At 38.6% G+C, this 26,250-nt stretch overlaps 1 protein-coding gene across 2 annotated transcripts in view; it reads right to left on the minus strand.

The window, feature by feature from the left end:
* SLC22A23 (solute carrier family 22 member 23) overlaps positions 1-26,250 on the minus strand; it is a 356,688-nt gene that overhangs the window by 49,959 nt on the left and 280,479 nt on the right. For both annotated transcript variants that reach the window (XM_053714681.1, XM_053714680.1), the window contains 4 exons: positions 21,856-22,024; positions 18,694-18,821; positions 16,309-16,411; positions 10,851-11,083 (listed from right to left, as the gene is read on the minus strand). In XM_053714681.1, coding sequence (XP_053570656.1) covers positions 10,851-11,083; positions 16,309-16,411; positions 18,694-18,821; positions 21,856-22,024 — 633 coding nt within the window. The remainder of the gene's footprint in view (positions 1-10,850; positions 11,084-16,308; positions 16,412-18,693; positions 18,822-21,855; positions 22,025-26,250) is intronic.

The following is a 26,250-nucleotide window of genomic DNA, read 5'->3' on the forward strand; positions in this document are numbered from 1 at the left end:
AGGCTACACCCGGTCACATGGAGTGCCATGCAGGACCGCCCCTGCAGCCGAGAAAAAGCTGACTGTTCGCTCATTGCGAGAGCCACATCAATCACATGTCGCAGCAAAAAACCCAATAAAGCAATCATGTATAAACCCCCCCTGTTCAATAATCTCCTTCTAGAGATATTAACCCTTTATTCTATACAGATAAAGGAGCCACATTGTGACCCTGTCTTCTTGCATTATCATATATGTATAAAAAATGAAATGATCTTACCAGAATCTATGCCGTGGAACAGGAACACGGTCTGTCAAGTTTGACAGTGCTGTAGCTTCGCCCCTGACATGGACTTGTGTGGTAGAAATCAGGCAGTGAAACTCGTCAACACTGATTGCTTAAGGAGCTGTTAATACGAGTCTGGATGGTTTTGCAGAAAGACTCTCCCTGCATCTTCAGACCCTAACATTTGTCAAAGCTCTCACTGAGAGGCTGACAAGAATACTTAAAACTCCAGTCCCATTCCGAAGAGTACTACCCCTCCATAAGAGACTACTACGAATCTTTTGACACTTCTCTGCCATCCTCAAAGAATGACTAGGGGATGAGGGGAGTGGGGGAGGTATTTAGGCCTTCGGCTGCGGTGTCATTACCTCCTCCTGGTGGCCAGGTTCTGTATTTCCCACAAGTAATGAATTAAGCCGTGGATTTTCCTCATATTAAGATGGAAAATAATGTTATACATATAGTGCTCAAGACATGTGCACGCTTCTAAACCTACCTCAGTATGCTCTCAATGAAAAGAAAAAAGCTTCAAAAAAGGATTTAAAAAGATTTTTTTAAATGTTAAAAGTGCCATAAAACAGATCTGTGCATATCCTAAAAGGGCTAATTAAGTAAAAAATAGTTTGCATAAAAAAACACAATTTATGCTTACCTGATAAATGTATTTCTCTTGTGGTGTATCCAGTCCACGGATCATCCATTACTTGTGGGATATTCTCATTCCCGACAGGAAGTTGCAAGAGGACCCACAGCAAAGCAGTTATATAGCTCCTCCCCTTCCTACCATATCCAGTCATTCGACCGAAAACAAGCAGAGAAAGAAGAAACCATAGGGTGCAGTGGTGACTGTAGTTTAAATTTAAAAATACCTGCCTTAAAATGACAGGGCGGGCCGTGGACTGGATACACCACAAGAGAAATAAATTTATCAGGTAAGCATAAATTGTGTTTTCTCTTGTAAGGTGTATCCAGTCCACGGATCATCCATTACTTGTGGGATACCAATACCAAAGCTAAACTACACGGATGAAGGGAGGGACAAGGCAGGTACTTAAACGGAAGGTACCACTGCCTGTAAAACCTCTCTCCCAAAAATAGCCTCCGAAGAAGCAAAAGTATCAAATTTATAGAATTTTGAAAAGGTATGAAGCGAAGACCAAGTCGCCGCCTTGGAAATCTGTTCAACAGAAGCCTCATTTTTAAAGGCCCATGTGGAAGCCACAGCTCTAGTAGAATGAGCTGTAATCATTTCAGGAGGCTGCTGGCCAGCAGTCTCAAAAGCTAAGCGTATTATACTCCTTAGCCAAAAAGAAAAAGAAGTTGCCGAAGCCTTTTGGCCTCTGCTCTGTCCAGAGTAGACAACAAACAAAGAAGATGTTTGATGAAAATCTTTAGTAGCTTGTAAGTAAAACTTTAAAGCACGAACCACGTCCAGATTATGTAATAGACGTTCCTTCTTCGAAGAAGGATTAGGACACAAGGATGGAACAACAATCTCTTGATTGATATTCTTGTTAGATGCCACCTTAGGTAAAAACCCAGGTTTGGTATGCAGGACTACCTTATCAGAATGAAAAATCAGATAAGGAGAATCACGAGCCGAGGAAATAGCTACCAAAAAAAGGACTTTCCAAGATAAAAGTTTGATATCTATGGAATGAAGAGGTTCAAATGGAACTCCTTGAAGAACCTTAAGAACCAAATTTAAGCTCCATGGTGGAGCAACAGGTTTAAACATAGGCTTGATTCTGACTAAAGCCTGAACGTCTGGAACATCTGCCAGACGCTTGTGTAAAAGAATAGACAGAGCAGAAATCTGTCCCTTTAAGGAACTAGCTGACAAACCTTTTTTCAAGCCTTCTTGGAGAAAAGATAATATCCTAGGAATCCTGACCTTACTCCATGAGTAACCCTTTGATTCACACCAATAAAGATATTTACACCATATTTTATGGTAAATTTTCCTGGTGACAGGCTTTCGTGCCTGTATTAAGGTATCAATGACTGACTCGGAGAAGCCACGCTTTGATAAAATCAACCGTTCAATCTCCAGGCAGTCAGCCTCAGAGAATTAGATTTGGATGGTGAAGTAGAAGGTCCTGTCTCAGAGGCAGAGTCCATGTTGGAAAGGAAGACATGTCCACTAGATCTGCATACCAGGTCCTGCGTGGCCACGCAGGCGCTATTAAAATCACAGATGTTCTCTCCTGCTTGATCTTGGCAATCAGTCGAGGGAGCAGAGGAAACGGTGGAAACACATAAGCCAGGTTGAAAGACCAGGGCGCTGCCATCTATCAGCGTCACCCTGGGGTCCCTGGACCTGGATCCGTAACAAGGAAGCTTGGCGTTCTGTCGAGATGCTATGAGATCCAGTTCTGGTTTGCCCCAGCGATGAATCACTTGTGCAAACACCTCCGGATGGAGTTCCCACTCCCCCGGATGAAAAGTCTGTCGACTTAGAAAATCCGCCTCCCAGTTCTCTACACCTGGGATATGGATAGCTGATAGGTGGCAGGAGTGAATCTCCGTCCAGCGAATTATCTTTGAGACTTCTAGCATCGCTTGGGAACTTCTTGTTCCCCCTTTATGGCTGATGTAAGCCACAGTCGTGATGTTGTCCGACTGAAATCTGATGTACCTCAGAGTTGCTAACTGAGGCCAAGCCTGAAGAGCATTGAATATCGCTCTTAGTTCCAGAATATTTATTGGAAGGAGAGACTACTCCTGAGTCCACGATCCCTGAGCCTTCAGGGAGTTCCAGACTGCACCCCAACCTAGAAGGCTGGCATCTGTTGTTACAATTGTCCAATCTGGCCTCCGAAAGGTCATACCTTTGGACAGATGGACCCGAGATAGCCACCAGAGCAGAGAATCCCTGGTCTCTTGGTCCAGATTCAGTTGAGGGGACAAATCTGTGTAATCCCCGTTCCACTGACTGAGCATGCATAGTTGCAGCGGTCTGAGATGTAAGCATGCAAACGGTACTATGTCCATTGCCGCTACCATTAAGCCGATTACTTCCATACACTGAGCCACCGAAGGGTGCGGAATGGAATGAAGAACCCGGCAGGAATTTAGAAGCTTTGATAACCTGGACTCCGTCAGGTAAATTTTCATTTCTACAGAATCTATCAGAGTCCCTAGAAAGGAAACTCTTGTGAGTGGGGATAGAGAACTCTTTTCCTCGTTCACTTTCCACCCATGCGACCTCAGAAATGCCAGTACTACGTCCGTATGAGACTTGGCAATTTGGAAGTTTGACGCCTGTATCAGGATGTTGTCTAAATAAGGGGCTACTGCTATGCCCCGCGGCCTTAGGACCGCCAGAAGGGACCCTAGAACCTTCGTGAAGATTCTTGGGTCTGTAGCTAACCCAAAGGGAAGAGCTACAAACTGGTAATGCCTGTCTAGAAAGGCAAACCTGAGAAACCGATGATAATCTTTGTGTATCGGAATGTGAAGATAAGCATCCTTTAGATCCACTGTAATCATATATTGACCCTCCTGGATCATAGGCAGGATGGTACGGATAGTTTCCATCTTGAATAATGGAACCCTGAGGAATTTGTTTAAGATCTTTAGATCCAAAATTGGTCTGAATGTTCCCTCTTTTTTGGGAACCACAGACTTGAGTAAAAAAACCCTGTCCTTGTTCCTCTTTTGGAACTGGATGGATCACTCCCATAACTAGGAAGTCTCGTACACAGTGTAAGAATGCCTCTCTCTTTATCTGGTTTGCAGATAATTGTGAAAGGTGAAATCTCCCTTTTGGGGGAGAAGCTTTGAAGTCCAGAAGATATCCCTGGGATATAATCTCCAACGGCCAGGGATCCTGAACATCTCTTGCCCACGCCTGGGCGAAAAGTGAAGTCTGCCCCCCACTAGATCCGTTACCGGAAAGGGGGCCGTTCCTTCATGCTGTCTTAGAGGCAGCAGCATGTTTTTTATCCTGCTTACCTTTGTTCCAGGTCTGGTTTGACCTCCAGACCACCTTGGATTGAGCAACAGTTCCCTCTTGTCTTGCATTAGAGGAGGTTGATGCCGCACTTGCCTTGAAGTTTCGAAAGGCACGAAAATTAGACTGTTTGGCCCTGGATTTGGACCTGTCCTGAGGAAGGGCATGACCTTTTCCTCTAGTGATATCAGCAATAATCTCCTTCAAACCAGGCCCGAATAAGGTCTGCCCCTTGAAGGGAATGTTAAGCAGCTTAGATTTGGAAGTCACGTCAGCTGACCATGATTTAAGCCATAGCGCTCTGCGCGCCTGTATAGCAAAACCAGAATTCTTAGCCGTTAGTTTAGTCAAATGAACAATGGCATCAGAAACAAAAGAATTGGCTAGCTTAAGTGCCCTAAGTTTGCCAAGTATGTCATCCAATGGAGTCGCTACCTGTAAGGCCTCTTCCAGAGACTCAAACCAGAACGCCGCAGCAGCAGTGACAGGGGCAATGCATGCAAGGGGCTGTAGGATAAAACCTTGTTGACAAAATATTTTCTTAAGGTAACCTTCTAAGTTTTTATCCATTGGATCTGAAAAAGCACAACTGTCCTCGACAGGGATAGTAGTACGCTTTGCTAAAGTAGAAACTGCTCCCTCCACCTTAGGGACTGTCTGCCATAAGTCCTGTGTGGTGGCGTCTATAGGAAACATTTTTCTAAAAATAGGAGGGGAAGAGAACGGCACATCTGGTCTATCCCATTCCTTAGTAATAATTTCTGTAAACCTTTTAGGTATTGGAAAAACATCAGTACACACCGGCACTGCATAGTATTTATCCAGTCTACACAATTTCCCTGGCACTGCAATTGTGTCACAGTCATTCAGAGCAGCTAAAACCTCTTTAAGTAATACACGGAGGTGTTCAAGCTTAAATTTAAGTGTAGACAAATCACCCACAGACTGAAGTTCTCCTCAGCTTCAGCATATTGTGAGGCAGTATCAGACATGGTTCTTAAAGCGTCAGTATGCTCTGCATTTCGTCTAACCCCAGAGCTATCTCGCTTAACTCTAAGTTCAGGTAGTCTGGTTAATACCGCTGACAGTGTATTATCCATGACTGCCGCCATGTCTTTGTAAAGTAAACGCTATAGGTGCCCTTTATGTACTTGGCACCATTTCAGCGTGAGTCCCTTGTGCGGGAGTCAAAGGGGTCTGACACGTGGGGAGAGTTAGTCGGCATAACTTCCCCCTCGTCAGATTCCTCTGGTGATAACAATTTTTAAAGACAAAATATGATCTTTATTGCTTAAAGAGAAATCAGTACATTTGGTACACATTCTAAGAGGGGTTCCACCATGGCTTTTAAACATAATGAACAAGGAGTTTCCTCTATGTCAGACATGTTTATACAGACTAAAAATGAGACTAGCAAGCTTGGAAAACACTTTAATTCAAGTTAACAAGCAAATATAAAAAACCGTACAGTGCCTTTAGAAGAAACAAATTTTGTCAAAATTTGAAAAACAGTGAAAAAAGGCAGTTACACAAACAAAATTTTAACAGTGTATGTAATAGGCTAACAGAGCATTGCACCCACTTGCAAATGGATGATTAACCCCTTAGTTAAAAAAACGGATCAAAAAAACGACAGACGTTTTTTAACAGTCACAGCAAACTGCCACAGCTCTACAGTGGCTCCTACCTTCCCCAATAAACGTTTTTAGGCTCTTTAGAGATGTCCTGTAGCATTCAGGGAACTTCTGAGGAAAACTGGATGTCTCAGTCTGTAATTTTAACTGCGCAAAAAAGCGCTAAAATAGGCCCCTCCCACTCATATTACAACAGTGGAAGGCCTCAGGAAAACTGTTTCTAAGCAAAAATAAAGCCAGCCATGTGGAAAAAAATTAGGCCCCAATAGGTTTTATCACCAAGCATATATAAAAAAACGATTAAACATGCCAGCAAACGTTTTATTTAGCATATCTATAAGGGTATTACCCCTGAGAGTAAGCATGATACCAGTCGTTATTAAATCACTGTATTCAAGCTTAACTTGCATTTATCAGGAATCAGCAGCATTTTCTAGCATTTCCAATCCTAGAAAAAATTATAACTGCACATACCTGATAGCAGAATACACTGCACGCCATTCTCCCTCTGAAGTTACCTCACTCCTCAGACATGTGTGAGAACAGTAATGGATCTTAGTTACAACCTGCTAAGATCATAGAAAACTCAGGCAGATTCTTCTTCTATCTCTGCCTGAGAAAAAAATAGCACAACTCCGGTACTATTTAAAATAACAAACTTTTGATTGAAGAAAATAAACTTTTTTTCACCACTCTCCTCTTACTACCTCCATGCGCGTTGAGAGTTGCAAGAGAATGACTGGGTATGGTAGGAAGGGGAGGAGCTATATAACAGCTTTGCTGTGGGTCCTCTTGCAACTTCCTGTTGGGAATGAGAATATCCCACAAGTAATGGATGATCCGTGGACTGGATACACCTTACAAGAGAAAATTGTTTAAAAATTGTTGGGAAGTATTTTAAAATAATTTTCAAAAATAAGCAAAAATACTTAAAATAGCCATGCTGTCTGGACACTGTGCTCCACCCCTTTTATCAGTGTTTAGACACAGGCTTTGTATTTCAACCGATTTCACACCTTCCAGGCATGCCATTGCCCAACAGATAATCCCTATTCATTTGTGCATTTTACCAAAACAACAATGGATATAGCTACAGCCATAAAAGGAATTGTGTGTGTGTGTGTGTATGGGGGGGGGGAGTTAGAGCTGTACAATTCAGAAACTTAAAAGAAAGGGTTAATGGCGAGGCACTGCAGTATATATTTGCAGGTAAAGTCATTAATGTACATATTATTATATTTTGTCTCTATCTCAACTTGTTTAATGTCCCTTTAAGCTCTTACAGAACCCCAAAGTGGACATAACATAATGTATGCTTACCGGATGATGGGAGGGACAAGGCAGGAACTTAAACGGAAGGAACCACAGACTGTAGAACCTTTCTCCCAAAAACAGCCTCCGAAGAAGCAAAAGTGTAAAATTTATAAAATTTTGAAAAGGTGTGAAGCGAAGACCAAGTCGCAGCCTTGCAAATCTGTTCAACAGAGGCTTCATTTTTAAATGCCCAGGTGGAAGCCACAGCTCTAGTAGAATGAGCTGTAATCCTTTCAGGGGGCTGCTGTCCAGCAGTCTCATAGGCTAAGCGTATTATGCGCCGAAGCCAAAAGGAGAGAGAGGTTGCCGAAGCTTTTTGACCTCTCCTCTGTCCAGAGTAAACGACAAACAGGGCAGCTGTTTGACGAAAATCTTTAGTAGCCTGTAAGTAAAACTTCAAGGCACGGACTACGTCCAGATTATGCAAAAGACGTTCCTTCTTTGAAGAAGGATTAGGACACAATGATGGAACAACAATCTCTTGATATTCCTGTTAGAAACCACCTTAGGTAAAAACCCAGGTTTGGTACGCAGAACTACCTTGTCTGAATGAAAAATCAGATAAGGAGAATCACAATGTAAGGCAGATAACTCAGAGACTCTTCGAGACGAGGAAATAGCCATCAAAAACAGAACTTTCCAAGATAAAAGTTTAATATCAATGGAATGAAGGGGTTCATAATGTATGCTTACCGGATGATGGGAGGGACAAGGCAGGAACTTAAACGGAAGGAACCACAGACTGTAGCCTGTAAGTAAAACTTCAAGGCACGGACTACGTCCAGATTATGCAAAAGACGTTCCTTCTTTGAAGAAGGATTAGGACACAATGATGGAACAACAATCTCTTTCCAAGATAAAAGTTTAATATCAATGGAATGAAGGGGTTCATAATGTATGCTTACCGGATGATGGGAGGGACAAGGCAGGAACTTAAACGGAAGGAACCACAGACTGTAGCCTGTAAGTAAAACTTCAAGGCACGGACTACGTCCAGATTATGCAAAAGACGTTCCTTCTTTGAAGAAGGATTAGGACACAATGATGGAACAACAATCTCTTGATATTCCTGTTAGAAACCACCTTAGGTAAAAACCCAGGTTTGGTACGCAGAACTACCTTGTCTGAATGAAAAATCAGATAAGGAGAATCACAATGTAAGGCAGATAACTCAGAGACTCTTCGAGACGAGGAAATAGCCATCAAAAACAGAACTTTCCAAGATAAAAGTTTAATATCAATGGAATGAAGGGGTTCAAACGGAACTCCCTGAAGAACTTTAAGAAACAAGTTTAAGCTCCACGGGGGAGCAACAGTTTTAAACACAGGCTTAATCCCAACCAAAGCCTGACAAAATGCCTGGACGTCTGGAACTTCTGCCAGACGCTTGTGCAAAAGAATAGACAGAGCAGAGATCTGTCCTTTTAAAGAACTAGCTGATAAGCCTTTGTCCAAACCCTCTTGGAGAAAGGACAATATCCTAGGAATCCTAACCTTACTCCATGAGTAACTCTTGGATTCACACCAATAAAGATATTTACGCCATATCTTATGGTAGATTTTCCTGGTGACAGGCTTCCGAGCCTGTATTAAGGTATCAATGACTGACTCGGAGAAGCCACGCCTTGATAGAATCAAGCGTTCAATCTCCATGCAGTCAGTCTCAGAGAAAGTAGATTTGGATGATTGAAAGGACCTTGTATTAGAAGGTCCTGCCTCAGAGGCAGAGTCCATGGTGGAAGAGATGACATGTCCACTAGGTCTGCATACCAGGTCCTGCGTGGCCACGCAGGCGCTATCAGAATCACTGATGCTCTCTCCTGTTTGATTTTGGCAATCAGTCGAGGGAGCAGAGGAAACGGTGGAAACACATAGGCCAGGTTGAAGAACCAAGGAGCTGCTAGTCAGTAGAAATTTTTTTTTAACTGCACATACCTTATTGCAGGAAAACTTGCACGCTATTCCCCCTCTGAAGTTACCTCACTCCTCAGAATATGTGAGAACAGCAAAGGATCTTAGTTACTTCTGCTAAGATCATAGAAAACGCAGGCAGATTCTTCTTCTAAATACTGCCTGAGATAAACAGTACACCCCGGTACCATTTAAAAATAACAAACTTTTGATTGAAGAAATAAACTAAGTATAAAACACCACAGTCCTCTTACGACCTCCATCTTAGTTGAGAGTTGCAAGAGAATGACTGGATATGGCAGTGAGGGGAGGAGCTATATAGCAGCTCTGCTGTGGGTGATCCTCTTGCAACTTCCTGTTGGGAAGGAGAATATCCCACAAGTAATGGATGATCCGTGGACTGGATACACTTAACAAGAGAAATAAAGTTTGTTTTTTTTAATTGTGCCCACGATACCATCTGTAGCCATAAAATCTTCCAGTGGCTTGCAAATTAGTTGTTATGAACATAATCATATTGACAACAAAGACCATTCACCTATAGAATATGTGTTAAGGTCTTCTTACTAACAATAATGCCATTCAAAGAAAGGGCTGTCAATATAGCTTTGTAAGGCATACTGAAAATGAAGTATGTATCCCCATAATTATCTTAAAAACATAAACACATTCAGGTAGGCTAGCTAGCTTATGTGTATTATCCCCTTAAAGGGACACTTTACTATTGTTTAAAAAAAAAAAAAATAGATAACGTCTTTACTACCCATTCCCTAGCTTTGCACAAGCAACATTGTTATATTATTATACTTTATAACCTTTAAACCTCTAGATTCTGCCTGTCTCTAAGCCACTACAGACTGCCTCTTATCTCAGTGCATTTTTATAGCTTTTCACAGCAAAGCACTGTTAATGTATGTGTGCCATATAGATAAACGTGCTCACTCCCGTGGAGTTATTTATGAATCAGAACTGATTGGCTAAAATGCAAGTCTGTCAAGAGAACTAAAAGAGGCAGTTTGCAGACGCTTAGATACAAGGTAATCAGAGAGGTAAAAAGTATATTAATATAACAGTGTTGGCAGTGCAAAACTGGGGAATGGGTAATAAAGGGTTTATCTATCTTTTTAAATAATATACATTTTGGAGTAGACTGTCCCTTTAAGTAAAGTGTGCATGGGAAATACTGATATGTGCTTATGATTTTAAAAACTATGCGCGCAAAAAACATGCACACGTTTTAGTAAAAAGTGGTCAAGTTTAGCTAAATTGTGCACACTATTTAATATTTATTTCCGCACAAAATGGATACTCTGGGCTCTTTACTATCTGAATCATTCATTTTGATTTCCATACCTGCTCTCTTGTCATGCTGATCAGCATAACCAAATCCAATATCAACAGTGAATTCAAATTAGTTTAATAACATGACTGCGGTTCAGCATTTTGGAAGCTAAAATGATCAGCATAACTTTCAAATTCAATTTAAAGTAAATTAAAACCATATATACACAATTGATTTAAAACTACAGTGAAATCAAATTAGATTGTATACAGAAGTTATATTGATCATCTTTACTCAAAAAGTACTAAACTGATGTTTTTGGTTTGCAGAGACTGCAAATTTAATGTAATCTGAAAAATTACAGCCAAATTGATTAAGCCATTCCTACGTCATATGAAATAGAAAACTGACATAACACAACGGTGGCTGAATGTAACACAATTCTCCTTGCACTATCATAGCACTAATCAAACAAGCTACAGAACTCACAGTTCAGAAGACCAAGCTGAAGTAGTGATGCCAGAGCTGTGAGGATCATGAAGAGCAGGAGTCCACCTCTACGGCCCATAAACCCCACCACAGGGCACATAGCTAGGCAGGAAGCCAGAGTAATCCCAGCCATAGTGAAGTAGTTCACGTAGAAGTTGTGCATGATTTTCATGTTTACTTCTGGGTCCATCAGACTTTTGGCAAAACAATGGTGGATTCCGTACCCAGTGAGCCTACAGGGGAGAAGACAACACGGTAAGAAAGGAAATGTGGGCTCCTGTTACAACTGTAGTACAAGAAGCACAACAAGAAATCGCACATAAAATTTGCTTCCATTATTTATATTTGCCTACTTTTAATGCAGTTTACCTGTGATAATTGTATGTGTGTGAGGGGGTTTCCCACGCTACTGACACAGAAAGGCTCAACTACATTCTGCAGTATTAGCTCCTCCACTAATCAAACAATTGTTGTGTAGCATGTTGTGGTGTTAGTGTGCTCAGTTTATATGTATCCCTAACTGGCCACAACAAAGGAGATAAGTATGATGATCATTTTCAACGGTTATATGCCTGCACTGCAATGGTATCCTTTGTTGAAGACTAAACCTAGGTAGGCTGAGAGGAGCTTAGGAACATACATGTGTCTTTAGCAGTCTATGTCAGCAGTAGTTTGCAACAATGTATAACATTGCTATAAACATTTTTGAAACACCACTGCCAGATGGCTAAAGACCTGTATTATCCCCTCTCTCTGCAAAGAGATCCAGCTCAGAAATGCTCCATAATGCAAACTGGGCTGAAGTTTTACGCATCAGATCATTTTGGATTTTCTGCAAATAAAGATACTTTTAAGAAGGAATCTGCAAGCTCAGTTACCAAGCAATTTTAAAATAACTACAGTCTGCTAAAACTCTAGTAGTAAAACTAAGTGAAAACATTCATAACTGGTTTGTTAGTCACAATGAAAAGAAAGTACAACAAATGATATACATTAGAATTACGTAAACACTTGCATCTTTGTGATTAGTTAGTTTATCTACTACAGTAAGAGTACAAACCCTTCCAATAAGTTAAACTGAAGGTCAATTTTTTCTGTTCTCAATACATCAGGTTGAAGCTTATGTCTGAAACATTACAGTCGCTCACTTTATATGTATAAATAATCATTCCTTTGAAAATAAAAGTTCTATCTAGATTACCTCCGTTATCACGCTTAGCTCCGCCCATACAGCACTTCCTTATTTTGCTCCTCTGGCGCCGCTTTGTTTATTACAAGCGGACTACGCTCGTGCACCCTTGTTTGCTTTGCAGTGCGCATGCGTATAGTTAGCTCAATAGCGCATGCGTTTAATTCACTGCCGTAAGTGACATATGCAGCTTGATGTAGCGTATATTGACAAAAACTGAAATAACAATGAAGCCAGATAACTACTAATATGTTAGCCCAAATTGATTATACAAAATAAATTCCATATAGATGTATAGATCGATTATAAATTTGCACAATTCGCTAGTTAGATGCGCTGCCTCTTCAATCTTACCTGTTAGAGATCACAGCTAATTGCTGAGGATGCGAGTGAGCGATGCTGTTGACAACGCATGCGCGTAACATGAACGCGCATGCCAATGAAGACGTGATATTTCTTTACACTCATGCGCGGAAGCTCTCAATGACGAAATTAAAAAGGGTCTGGACGCCACGGGGGTAAACAAAAGATTGGAGGTCTAATCTGTCAATCAATAGAGGCTCGATGACGGGCGGAATATACCGCATAAACGGAGCACATTCAAATCATAAAATTTAAAACTTTTGCTTTGAGTTATAAAGTATTTGATGAATGAACATCATATTGATTCTGGATAACATATTAAAAACTGCTAAGCACAACCCTAGACTTGACCTTCACTTTAATATTCAGTGCTTGAAAGCAAAGTTAATGAAAGTTGATGCCACATCCTCTTATGAAAACTTGGGAAACTCTCATTAAGGAATTATCAATAGACAAAATGATATTTAAAAAATTAGTGAGGTACAATAATTTACCACAAGTAAATATTTGCTCCACAACAAAAAAAATCACCAAATGTGATCTTCCAACACAATGCATTAAATAAAATTTATCCCGGATTAGTACTTTGTTTCATTTATCAAATATATAATTCTTTATGGTGTGTGCAGAAAACTCCAAAATGTCCCCTTAGAAATGGGAAAAGATTAAGACTTTCCTCAGCTATCCATCCTTGTTGATTGAACCTTTAGGATCTGTGGAACATGTTGCTTCTGTTCTCAATAACTATATCCTGCTCTTCTTAGTTATGTTTTCTTAGCTATAATGAAACCCATTGTATATCACTGAGAACTCATTAGCACTCTATGTCCTTCCTTACTTGTTATTGGGTATGTGCCACATATCCTGTAAAAATGTTGTGGAGAAACTCTGAAACGTACAAGTAACACAACAATAGTCTTTATGGTAATAATAAGGTAGACTTCTCTTAAAGCATATACAGCAGGATCAAAAATCTGTGAAAAGGAATCACAAAGTTGAGAGGGCGCCTCCTAGTGCAATATTGCAAGAATGATAGCACAGATAAACATATGTGAAGATTAAATACTCACAAAAGGAGCAGCACCTATGTGCTGATTGAGACAGGCTGGGGAATCGCAGTGACCCAGCTACACTGATCCTGCAACACATTTGCCTAAGTCTTACAGCTTAGGACAAGGACACAGCTAAGTTCTTATCATTTAAGTGTCTTATGTTTGTGGATTTGAACTACTATTCAATTGTTATAACACATTGCTAATTAACATTTTTTCATAATAGCGCCCCCTACAGTTGGATACCTAGGTATCATCAACAGGTTCTTGTACAGCAGGATCAAATGCACCATGACTTAGGGGTAAATATTTTTCAGCTTTCTAGCTCCTGTAAAGACATCCAATTTCACTCTTTCAAATGGAAATAAAACTGCACTTGCCTTCTAACTATTGGCATTTCATACCATTATATAACACCAGGTGAAAAGAATAACACAAACTAAAATTAGTCAAAACATTACCTCATTGTGGATACTTAAAAATAATAGTAAACATATACTATAATCGCATTTATAACGCATCGGTCCTGGTCCCCGGTTGCGCACGCATCCTCAAAAGGGATGATGACTGTGCGAGGCAGCCAAAAGAATGTGGGCTGCGACTGCAGCCAAAAGAATGTGGGCTGCGGCTGCAGCCAAAAGAATCCACCTGGATGCATCTTACGCTGCAACTATGTGGATTCCGTAAATGGCAGGGTGGTGAAAGAATCCACCGCAGGTGGATTCTTTCACCACCCTGCCATTTTTGGAATCCACCTGGATGCATCGTAGGCAAACGAAGCATTAAGAAAAAAAAAAAAACATGCAACCGCCTGCACGAAATATTAACAAAAAAGCACATAACCGCCCGCACAAAGTATTAACACCTAAACCGCCAACCCCCACATCGCAAAATAAAGTAATTAACCCCTAATCCGCAAATTACATAATTAAAATATTAACCCCTAAACCGCCAGCTCCCACATCCAAACAAACCTAATTAAACTATTAACCCCTAAACCACCAACCCCCCACATCGCAATAAACCTAATTAACCTATTAACCCCTAAACCCCCAAATACCAATACACCTAATTAACCTATTAACTCCTAAACCGCCAACCCCCCCAACGCAAATAACTAAATTACTAAGCCCCCTAACCTAACACCCCCTAAATTAACCCCAATTACATAAAATAAAAAATAAGTTACAATTATTAACATTAATTTAAAAATAAAACCTAACCTTAAAATTACAAAAAATAAAAAAGTCTAAAATTACAGAACAAAATAATCAAAATTATCAAAAATAAAAAACTAATTCTTATGAAAATAAAAAAGCCCCACCAAAATAAAAACACCCCCTAATCTAAACTAAACACCAATAGCCCTTAAAAGGGCCTTTTGTAGGGCAGTGCCCTAAATTAAACAGCTCTTTTACATGTAAAAAATACAAAGTCCCCCTGAACAGTAAAACCCCCCACCCACCAAACCCCCAAAATAAAAAAACTAACACTAAAAAAACCTAAACTACCCATTGCCCCTAAAGGGGCATTTGTCTGGGATCTTCCCTTAAAAGGGCATTCAGTTCTTTTATGTCCTTAAAAGGGCAATCAGCTCTTTTACAGCCCCCCAAAAAACCTAATCTAAAAAAAAAAAACCACCCCAAAAAATAAAAACCGAAGTCTAACCCCCAAATAGGTACTCACCGTTCCTGAAGTCCGTCGGAGAAGGTCTTCTTCCAGGCGGTAAAGTCTTCTTAGAGGCGGCAACATCTTCTTCCAGCGTGAAGACCTCTTCTAGCTTCACCCACGACCAAGGGGAACAAGACCGGCGACCGCAGAGCCATCCAGCGTAGAGATCCTCTTCGTACGATCACCGCCGCACACTGAAGATTTAATGCAAGGTACACGTTTAAAAATGGGGTAACTTGCATTTCTATTGGCTGAAATTTTGAAGTCAACCAATAGGATGAGAGCTACTGAAATCTTATTGGCTGATTTGAACAACCAATAGGATTTCAGTAGCTCTAATCCTATTGGCTGATTTCAAAATTTCAGCCAAAAGGAATGCTAGGTACGGTACCCCAAATTGAATGCGGTACCTTCCATTCAATTTTTAGTGTACAACGAAGATCGGATGAAGAGGAGCCTCCATGCTGCTGAGGATCGCCGTCGCTGAGGACCGCCGATGAGAACAGCAACTGAGGACCACCGCTGCAGATCTACGTATCGGAGAAGAAAGCCCTGCACCTCTGCTCTGCGCCACCTTCGCTCTGGATGAAGATAGAAGATGATGGAGCCGCCTGGAAGAAGACCTTCACCACCGGACTTCAGGAACAGTGAGTACCTATTTTGGGCTTAGTCTTAGGCTTTTTTTTTTATTAGGGTTTTTTGGGCTGTAAAATAGCCGATTGCCCTTTTAAGGGCAGTAAACGAGCTGAATGCCCTTTTAAGGGCAATTCCCATACAAATGCCCCTTTAGGGGCAATGGGTAGCTTGGGCTTTTATAGACTATTTTTATTTTGGGGGGCTTGGTTGGGTGGAGGGTTTTACTGTTAGGGGGTAACTTTGTAATTTATGTATGTAAAAGAGCTGATTTCTTTAGGACAATGCCCTACAAAATACCCTTTAAAGGGCTATTGGTAATTTATTGATAGATTAGGGGGTGATTTTTTATTTTTATAGGGGTATTAGTTTAGGTTTAAATTTTTTATTTTGGATAGCTTTGTTTATTTTTTTCTGTCATTTTATATTTTTTATTTTTTGTAATATTAGCTTTGGGGTTTGTAGTTTTAAAAAAAATAGACTACCGTCTGGGCAGGCTTATCGCCTAGTTATAAATAAATGTAATAATTGCATAAACATATCAACTTACGAGTTTACACAAAGAACCAAGATATTCTTCCATAGGTTCCTGGTTCCCACCACCTTTACAATGCAGACTTTCTTAGGCCTTCGACTGAGCTCCCTCTCCAATTCTGCAACACAACAAAAAATGTAAGTTCATAATGCTTGTTTTGTAAGCGAAGGAAAACATAATGCACAAATACCTTTGTACAGCATTATAAGGTCTTTAAACGGATATACAGGAGGAATAGCAGCATGTGTTATATAGCATTTCATAAATGCACTGTTGCTTGAATATAACTATGTGTTTAACACCTGAAAAGGTTTTAAACACATAGCTAAAGTAAGCTCTGCATCAGAAAGGCACTACTGGTCTCTCGATAAACAGAGGCAGCATACATAAGTAGCCATGAATCACTGGCAGTCACTCTAGTTAACTTAAAAGACCAATAAATACAGGAGATTTGCATAAACAGCAAATGCATTAAAGCAAGACAATGCAGTAGCACTTAAAGGGACAGTTTACTCAAATATTTTCTCCCCTTTAATTTGTTCCCAATGATCCACTTTACCTGTTGGAGTGTGTTAAATTGTTTACAAGTAGCTCCTTTACCCTTATATTGGCATTTGAAATTGTTAATTTAGCATGTGGTATCCCCACCTATTCTGAAAGTTTGTGGCCGCGCGTACCAGCTATAGATAAGCTTTGTAAACACAGCCAGCAGAAGAAATTACACTCCCAGTGTGATAAAGCAGAGATAAGGTAATAAAATGTTGATTTTCCATTGTTCTCTCAAAGTACTGGTGATTGTTTTAAGGACAGATATAAGATAAAGAAGCAGGTATATGTGCACAATGTGATACAGTAATGAGATCTGATTATACCTACAAGCTCAACCTATTTTATTAGGCTGTGGCTTCAAAACACAAAATCAGAGCTTTAATATACAGAAATAAACCTTAAAAAGCCAATTTTAATACATTTTTTACTCTGCAGTTGGTAAAAAAAGCAATTGCAAACACATTAAGGGAAAAACTATTTTACAGTATACTGTCCCTTTAAGTCAATTCCAAATGAATAGTAGATTTTTTTTCTGACAAATTTCAGTTATTTCTATTTCCACTCCTCCTGTATCATGTGACAGCCATCAGCCAATCACAAATGCATATACGTATATTCTGCGAAATCTTCCACATACTCAGTAGGAGCTGGTTACTCAAAAAGTGTAAATATAAAAAATACACATTTTGTTAATTGAAGTAAATTGGAAAGAAGTTTAAAATTGCATACTCTATCTGAATCCTGAAAGTTTAATAGAGTGTGTTAAATAAATTGTTATAACACTTTGGAACATTTTATTATTATTCCTTTATGTCCCTTTAAGTAACAAGAATTTAATTTAAAAATACATTAAAATGTAATATTTTTCCTTATTACATCTTAAAAAGTGTTAAACTTTCTTATTTATTATTAAAAAAAAAATTTTTTTTTTAAAAATGATTTTCCTGTCCTGAATAAACAAATTTTTGTTTTAATGCTGATGGATGCATGTGTGTGTCAACCAACAGAGCTAAGGGGGATGTCTTTATTAGCCAGTGAACAATATGTATAAGTTATGCACAAACATATACTTCCATTTACTTTCAATATCATGTGTATATTTTAATGTCCCTTTAAACTATTCAGTGTATATTTAATGAACATACTATTAACTGTAAAAAAAATATTCCGTGTATATTTAAAGGGACAGGAAACCAATTTTTATTCTTTCATAATTCAGAAAGAGTACAATTTTAAACAACATTATAATTTACTTTTATTATCTAATTTGCTTCATTCTTTAGATATCCTTTGTTGAAGAAATAGCAATGCACAGGGGTGAGCCAATCACACGAGGCATCTATGTGCAGCCACCAATTAACAGCTACAGTGCCTATTTAGATATGCTTTTTCAATAAAGGATATCAAGAGAATGAAGCATATTAGATAACAGACGTAAATTGGAAAGTTATTTAAAATTGTATTCTCTATCTGAATCATTTTGGGTTTCATGTCCTTTTAAGGTGAAACTCACAGGAAGAAGATGATTAGATATAAGTAGGCCCTTTCACTGGCTGACAGACAATTCCTACAGACAAAAAAAAATGGTTTATTCAGAATAGAAACATTCAAGTTTCAAATAAGAAAGCTCTATAATAAATTTTAAAGTGTTTGCTTTTAGATTGAACAGAGAACATTTTTGATTATCATGTCGTCAAGTCCCTTTATGAATATGAAAAAATAAATACATGTAAATGTTATAATTTGTAGCATAATTAGAAAACCAGGGTCTCTTCCATCCATGCAAAGGGCAAATGACAACAATAAATAAATAATTCAATAAAAAGCTATTGCTGTAAAGTCAACACTCACCGGGCATTATTCCTTTGATATCATTCTCAGAATTGATTTTGTTCTTGTGAAAAATGTTAAGTATTTGCTTCTTAGAAGCTTCAAACTGTTGTGTGGCCATAAGCCACCTTAAAGATTCTGGAAAAATACTAGAAACAAACAAATATGGTAAATGTAGAAATTCTGATAAAACAAACATGACATTTTTATGATGAAACACAACACAATATCTTATGAACAAAAATTTCTAAACCTTCCTTATCTTTTTTTTTTTTTCATTAAATTATTTTTATTGGCCATTGGACATAGAAAGGTCTAATGTTTGTAAAATCCTGCACAAAGTTCAGTCATTTGCTTAGTATGTGTTATCAGTCAAGCCATAGGCTCATTATTCAAGGCTACTTCATACGTGTGGTATAAACGTTATCAGTTCAGCCATTTTTTTTTTGTTCTCATACATATGGTGGTAGTTATATAGATAAAAGGCTGGGTCATTTTGGCATCAGCAGTCAGTGTAATCTATAAAAACAAAAATCATAATTTTTTTGACATGATCAGATCTCATCTCTTATCTTCATGTACCATAGTTTTTTATATGCTCTGAGAACAAACAGATATCACTGTACAATTTAATAATTGTATAAAGAGTGGGTGGTAAGAATGTTAAAAACTGGAAATTCATAATAAAGGGTGTTTATTCTCTATCATAATGTATAAAACTGTAAACACATGCAGATCTCTAATTAAAGTGGCAATCATAATTGTGTAATTTTCCCAGTAATTATATACGAGACCCAATATTTAAATAAAATGGCACAATATTAATGCACATAAAAAAAGACAAAGCAAACTTGTTTGACTGGATCTAAAATATTAATACTTTTAATGCTCATCTTGTATTAAAATGGCAGACTACACCCATTCCCCAGCTTTGCACAACCAACATTGTTATATTAATATACTTTATCACATTTAAACTTCTAGGTTTCAAAGTCACTACAGGCAGCCTCTTATCAAATGCATTTTATTAGCTTTTCACAAGATACTGATAATTCATGGGTGCCATATAGATAATATTGTGCTCTCTTCTGTGAAGTTGTGCAGGGAGTGGAACCAGCACTAATTGGCTAAAATGCAAGACAATAGATAATAAATAAATAGCCCTGAGATAAGGGGGCTGTCTGCAGAAACTTAGATACAAGGTAATCACAGAGGTAAAGTATATTACTATAACTATGTTGACTGTGCAAACCTGGGGGGGGGGGGATAAACAATACAAATGGTGTGGACTGTCCCTTTAATTATGATCATGTTGCAAGCATCTATAAATAGCTTGTAACTATAGTATGTAAAGGTGATGTTTCTGGACAATTAAAATGAAATGGGTGTGCCATGGAAGAGATTGTCTCATCAATGTATGCTATATTATGGGAGCCACTGAACTAAATGAACTATGATGAAACTTATAGGTATGAGCACTGGAATACAGTGAAAGACAGATTATAATCTTTATTTGGTGTTTAATGTCCCTTTAATTGTGACACTGACACTGTACAATAAACCATTGAAAATATAAAAAATAAGTTTATTTTTTGTAAATGCTTGGCATTTCATAAAGCAATGATTTTTAAGGCACATTCAAGTGCAACTTTGCAACACATTCTTAAAAAAGAAAGAGAAATGAGTACATCACAATGGAAGGAGGGTGCCCGTGTAAACTGAGGACACTGCCAAGTCCTCCAGCAATAAGCAGGAATAGAAGGAAGTTCACAGCACTCCTAAAAAATCTTGTTGCAATTTTATTAGTGAAAAACAGCGACATTTCGGGGTCACAGCCCCTTACTCATGCTTGATCATGCATCAAGCATGAGTAAGGGGCTGTGACCCCGAAACGTCGCTGTTTTTCACTAATAAAATTACAACAAGATTTTTTGGAGTGCTATAAACTTCCTTCTATTCCTGCTCATTCTTAAAAAAAGAAGAGGCAGCGATTTCAGAACCTTGCAAGCTCATGAGGGGTACAAACATGGTCTGCCTGTGCATATCAGCCAATCAAGCTCGTGCATAAAGGATAAACACACAGCAAAAACTGTGCATACAAAATCCGCAGCATGTGCTTAAAGGGACATTAAAAACCTCTTGCATTTGGGTCCCATGCTGCCTTGAGGTGCCAAAAAGCAAATTCATTATGTAACTTAGGTTTTCTTCAAATGTGTGCAATTAGCAGGTTATGGCAACTTGCAGCATTTCTAAGATAACCAAGGTTACAGAATGTGCTTGTCCCACACTTCCTTTACAGGCTGAGAAGCAAAGTTTGATGCATAAAAGCAATTGTAAAGTTACCTTGCAAACTATTCTGAGAGTACAGAGCAGCTGAATAGCTTGATTTAGAGTGTGCATTTAAAAGGGACATAAAACCCTTTTTTTTTTCCTTTCATGATTCCATGATGTATGTGATTTTTTTTAACAACTTTCCAATTTAATTTGTTTTGTTCTCTTGATATCCTTTGTAAAAAAAAAGGATACCTAGGTAAACTCAGGACTGCTGATTAGTGGCTGCACATATATAGTGTTGCAGAATCTGTACCTAATAATAATAATAATAATAATAATAATAATAATAATAATAATAATCAGCCTTAAGTTATTGGCTCACCCAATGCTAACCCCAAATGGTGCATTGCTGCATCTTTAACATAGGATACCAAGAGAATGAAGCAAAATAGGCAACAGAAGTAAATGGGAAAATTGTTTAACATTATATTCTCTATCTATATCAATAATGCCATTCAGCATTGAAAACAGTTTTTTTTTTATCTCAAAAGAAAGTAGAAGCAGCCCACTGATTTAACACATGCACACAAAACTTTAATAGAAACCACTCATTCACACATTTACCACCAAAAGAACTTGAAAACCTGCTGTTGCTTCAGTTAGCGTTTTGTTGTCATCAAACAGGACAAGAGGAGATTCTCTCTCACACTGAATTTCTAAGCAGTTTTCATGCCAAACACCTTAGCTAAACAGATTACAGCTCAATATTTGTCTGCTTAAAGTCTCTAGTATTTGTTAAAAAGCCAGACATCTTGCTGATAAGCTGTGTATAACAAATTAAACAGGCAAATACATTTAACATTTTAACACAAATATAGACATTTGTACAACCTGTAGTGAGATACTTACTACAAATAGGACAGCATTAGGATGAAAGGACAAATAATGACCGCTTGCAAGATCTGCCAGTCTCTGCAGAGAGCCGCTAAACCAGGCAGAAGGAACTGCCCACCCATCACAATAAAGTTTGCCACCATTGTTATCATGAACCTGTGGTCTGGAGGGCAAAGTTCTATTCCTGAAAAAGAGAAATAATACATATTAAATTCTCATTTGTACCCTATTATTATTTATTGATTTTTATTAATTTTTGTTTTGTTTTGCTTCCAGATTTCACAGGATTCTTTTTTTTTTGCATTTAACAGAGGGCGTGTGAAATGTGCTACAGAAAAACATATGTTCTGGGTGATTAAAGAAAAATAAAATTGGATTGACGACATAAGCATGTTGGGCTATTCTCTGACTGCTACCGGTGTCTAGAATGTTAGTTAGTAAATAAACTGTGTATTGAGGCTATGTTCAATGTTGTCATCTTTTTATTCAAGCACTGCAAGTGTTCATTTTTGTGGTATTATTCTCTATTATAGTAGTGTTTTATTTCCCCCTAAAGCTACCGGTTTATGAATACATTTTCTTTTAGATGTTATTCCTTATGTTGAAATATTCTCTCTCTATTCATGTGTGGTGTGCTCCAAAAAGATTAATTTGTTGAGCCTCACATTGATTAGTCATGGGATTGATAATACAAAGAGATAAGCGATGATAATTGCTGCAGTGTCTGCAGGTCCACCAAGGATACAGAAGAATCAAATATATTATAAATATTCAAGAGACACAAATGAAAATCCATATATGAGGATACGATAGTGGGAATAACTGTAGTCTGCGATAACAGAGAATTCTAAATATGGTTTTTACATTTTTGGTATATATATTTTTGTGTACAATTTCAATTTAAAGCAATTGCTAAGCTGCAATTAGAAAAAAATGCAAATCTATCTTCAAGTAAGATTAGAAGGGCTAAATAATGTTTTAGACATTAATAAACCAGAGTTATCTAGTATCAGGAGCTTATTGCTTTAAAACGCATTCTTCTCTAAAGGTTCAGCACATAAACTATTTTGTTTTGCCCACAGTTAATTATACTAAGCTTAGACACTCGCATAAGACACACTAAAATCTTCTTTCTCTTACCATCCTTCTCCTTGCAGCTGGGGATTTCTAGCCTAACCCAGGTCCACCATCTGCCTCTTTCTGCTGACTCCCAGGATTGACACCTCCAAAACCTTGCCCATGTAATTTTCTCAATCTCATTAATTGCACTTCTGCTAATACCGTGCAATTCTCATGCCCTTTGGAATGTACACTCTGTATGCAATAAGCTCACTTCTATTCACAACCTATTAATTTCACAAACACTTAACCTGTCAGCCCTCACAGAAACTTGGCTCTCCTCCTCTAACACTACTGCTGTCCTCTCTGTCCTATGGCGGCCTGCACTTCAATCACACTCCCAAGCCAGGAGACAGACGAGGGAGAGAAGGCCTTTTTCTGTCTTCATACTGTACCTTCATTCCACTGCATTACTTCACCCCTTCTTTTCTTTAAAATCTTTTAAAGTTCATGCTATTCGCCTCTTCTCCCCTGTTGCTGCTACCTATCGGCCTCCTGGCCTAGGATCACAAATTTTAGACAACTTTGAAATCTGGTTCTCACACGTCCTCTCTTATAACGTACCTTCTCTCATCTTAGGGGCTTTCAACATAATGATTGAAAATCCAAAAATACTCCCTGAGCCGCCCTCTTCGATAAATCTCTAAACTATGTCTCTCCATTCTATTATCTCTACGTCCCTCTCTTGCCTACAAGACTTCTCATGTGCTGCTCCTGTCCTCTAGAACTCTCTACCCCACTCCATCAGACTGCTTCTAACCTTGTATAGCTTAAGAAGTTTTTTGAAAACCCACACATTCAGAGAGGCTTTACATTCTTTTCTCTGTTTCTCACCCCATACAAAGTAATTCTTGAACTGCCTTGACTGCTAAAACTACAAACAACATGACAAGCTACCCTAAACCTTATGTCTCTGCACCCTCAACCTGTAGACTGTAAGCTCTTTAGAGGAGGGCCTGCTTCCTCCTGTACTAGTTTTGTTTAGTCTCTAAGGTTTTTGTATCTTATCACAAATGTTTGTGATTGTATACCCCTATCTCTGTACCCAGCACTACAGAATTTTGTGGTACTATACAAATAAATAATAATAATAATTTAATATAAGTCAAGGCAACATACTGTTAACTGATCAACCAGTAGGAAACAGTTTCTATATGTCTTCTGACTCAGCTGAGGCCAATAAAAATGGTTGAACAGAGCTGTTCATTTTTGATAGTTTGTTGATTTTTAAATTATAATAATACTAGTGGGAAAGCCTGCCCAGAGGGCAGTCTATTGTGGTGACGGAACCACCCTGCTATTTTCGGAAGGGCAGTCTATTGTGGTGACGGAACCACCCTGCCATTTTCGGAATCCACCTGGATGCAGCTTACGATTGCCGCCGTAAACTGGATAGTGAATTCAAGGTACGCGATTAAAGATGGCGTCGTTTGAATTCCTATTGGCTGATTTGATTCTTCAAATTCAAACCAGCCAATAGGATGAGAGCTACTCAAATCCTATTGGCTGTTCAAATCAGCCAATAGGATGAGAGCTACTGAAATTCTATTGGCTATTCAAATCAGCCAATAGAATTTTAGTAGCTCTCACCCTATTGGCTGATTTTAACAGCCAATAGGATTTGAGTAGCTCTCATCCTATTGGCTGATTTGAATTTGAAGAACAAATCAGCCAATATGTATTCAAGGGACGCCATCTTTAATCGCGTACCTTGAATTCACTATCCAGTGTACGGCGGCGATCTTACAAAGAGGATCCTCCATAATCCATGGCTCCGCGGTCGCTGGTCTTCAGTTCCAGGATCGTCAGTCTTCAGCTATGCTCTGGCTGTTCCTGGAAGCTCGCAGCTTGAAAGAAGACTTCACCGTCTGGAACAGGACCTTCTCCGCCAGACTTTTTTGGGGGGGTTGTTTTATTCTAGATTAGGGATGGGCAGTAAAAGCGTTAAATGCCATTTTAAGTGCAATGCCCAACAAATGCCCTTTTCAAGGCAATGGGTAGTTTAGGTTTTTTAGTGTTAGGTTCTTTTATTTTGGGGGTTTGGTGGGTGGGGGGGTTTACTGTTAGGGGGGATCTTTGTGTATTTTTTGTAAAAGAGCTGATTATCTTGGGGCAATGCCCTGCAAAACGCCCTTTTAAGGGCTACTGGTAGTTTATTCTTAGAGTAGGGGGTGTTTTTATTTTGGGGGGGCTTTTTTATTTTCATAGGGATTAGGTTTAATTTTGTAAAATTTGGTAATTTTATTTTTTATTTTCTGTAATGTTAGCTTTTTTTATTATTGTAAACTTAGCTTTTTTTTTTACTTTAGTAATTTTTAGTTTACTTATTTTTTTTAATTTAGGGGTGTTAGGTTAGGGGGCTTAGTAATTTAATTAGTTATTTGCGTTGTGGGTTTTGGCGGTTTAAGGGGTTAATAAATAATTAGGTTTATTGCGATGTGGGAGTTTTGCGGTTTAGGGGTTAATAGGGTAAATCGGTTTATTGTGATGTGGGGGTTTTGCGGTTTAGGGGTTAATAGGATAATTAGGTTTATTGTGATGTGTTTTTTTTTGCGGTTTAGGGGTTAATAGGGTAATTAGGTTTATTGCGATGTGGGTGGTTGATGGTTTAGGGATTAAGGGGTTAATTACTTTATTATTCTGCAATGTGTGGGTTTGGGGTGTAGGTGTGAATACTTTGTGTGGGAGGTTTGTTTTATTTTTTTGTTATACTTCGTGAGGGCGTTTTTTTTTTTTTAATGCTCCGTTTGCCTTCGCTGCATCCCGGTGGATTCCAAAAATTGCAGGGTGGTGAAAGAATCCACCTTCAGTGGATTCTTTCACCAACCTGCCATTTTCGGAATTCACCTAGATGCAGCTTTCCTGCATCCAGGTGAATTATTTTGTCTGTGCGCGCAGCCAACATTCAGTTGGCTGCCTCGCGCTGCCAACGTTCCATTGGCGAAGGACATTACAAACGCAATTATAGTATAGATATAGAAAATAAATTTAAAATTCTAGAAAGGAGCTTTAAAATGTTTAAAGCAATAGAAAGGTCAAAAAAGAAATGTGCATGTATGCATTTCAATTTATTTTTACAATATATGTCTATTAGCAAAAATGCTTCTAGTACAAGGTATTACTGTTTTTCAGGGGCAAAAAAACCCAACAAAAAAAACAAAACAGATCAGCTAGACCTTTTTTATGGGTCTCAGCTGATGTAGAAGACATATAGAAACTGCTTTCTTCTGTTGATCAATTCACAGGAGTATATGTAAATGGACTGCCTTAAGTTATATAAAATAGAATTAA

This window comes from Bombina bombina, chromosome 5 (genome assembly GCF_027579735.1).
Source record: "Bombina bombina isolate aBomBom1 chromosome 5, aBomBom1.pri, whole genome shotgun sequence".
NCBI classification, from domain to species: Eukaryota; Metazoa; Chordata; class Amphibia; order Anura; family Bombinatoridae; genus Bombina; species Bombina bombina.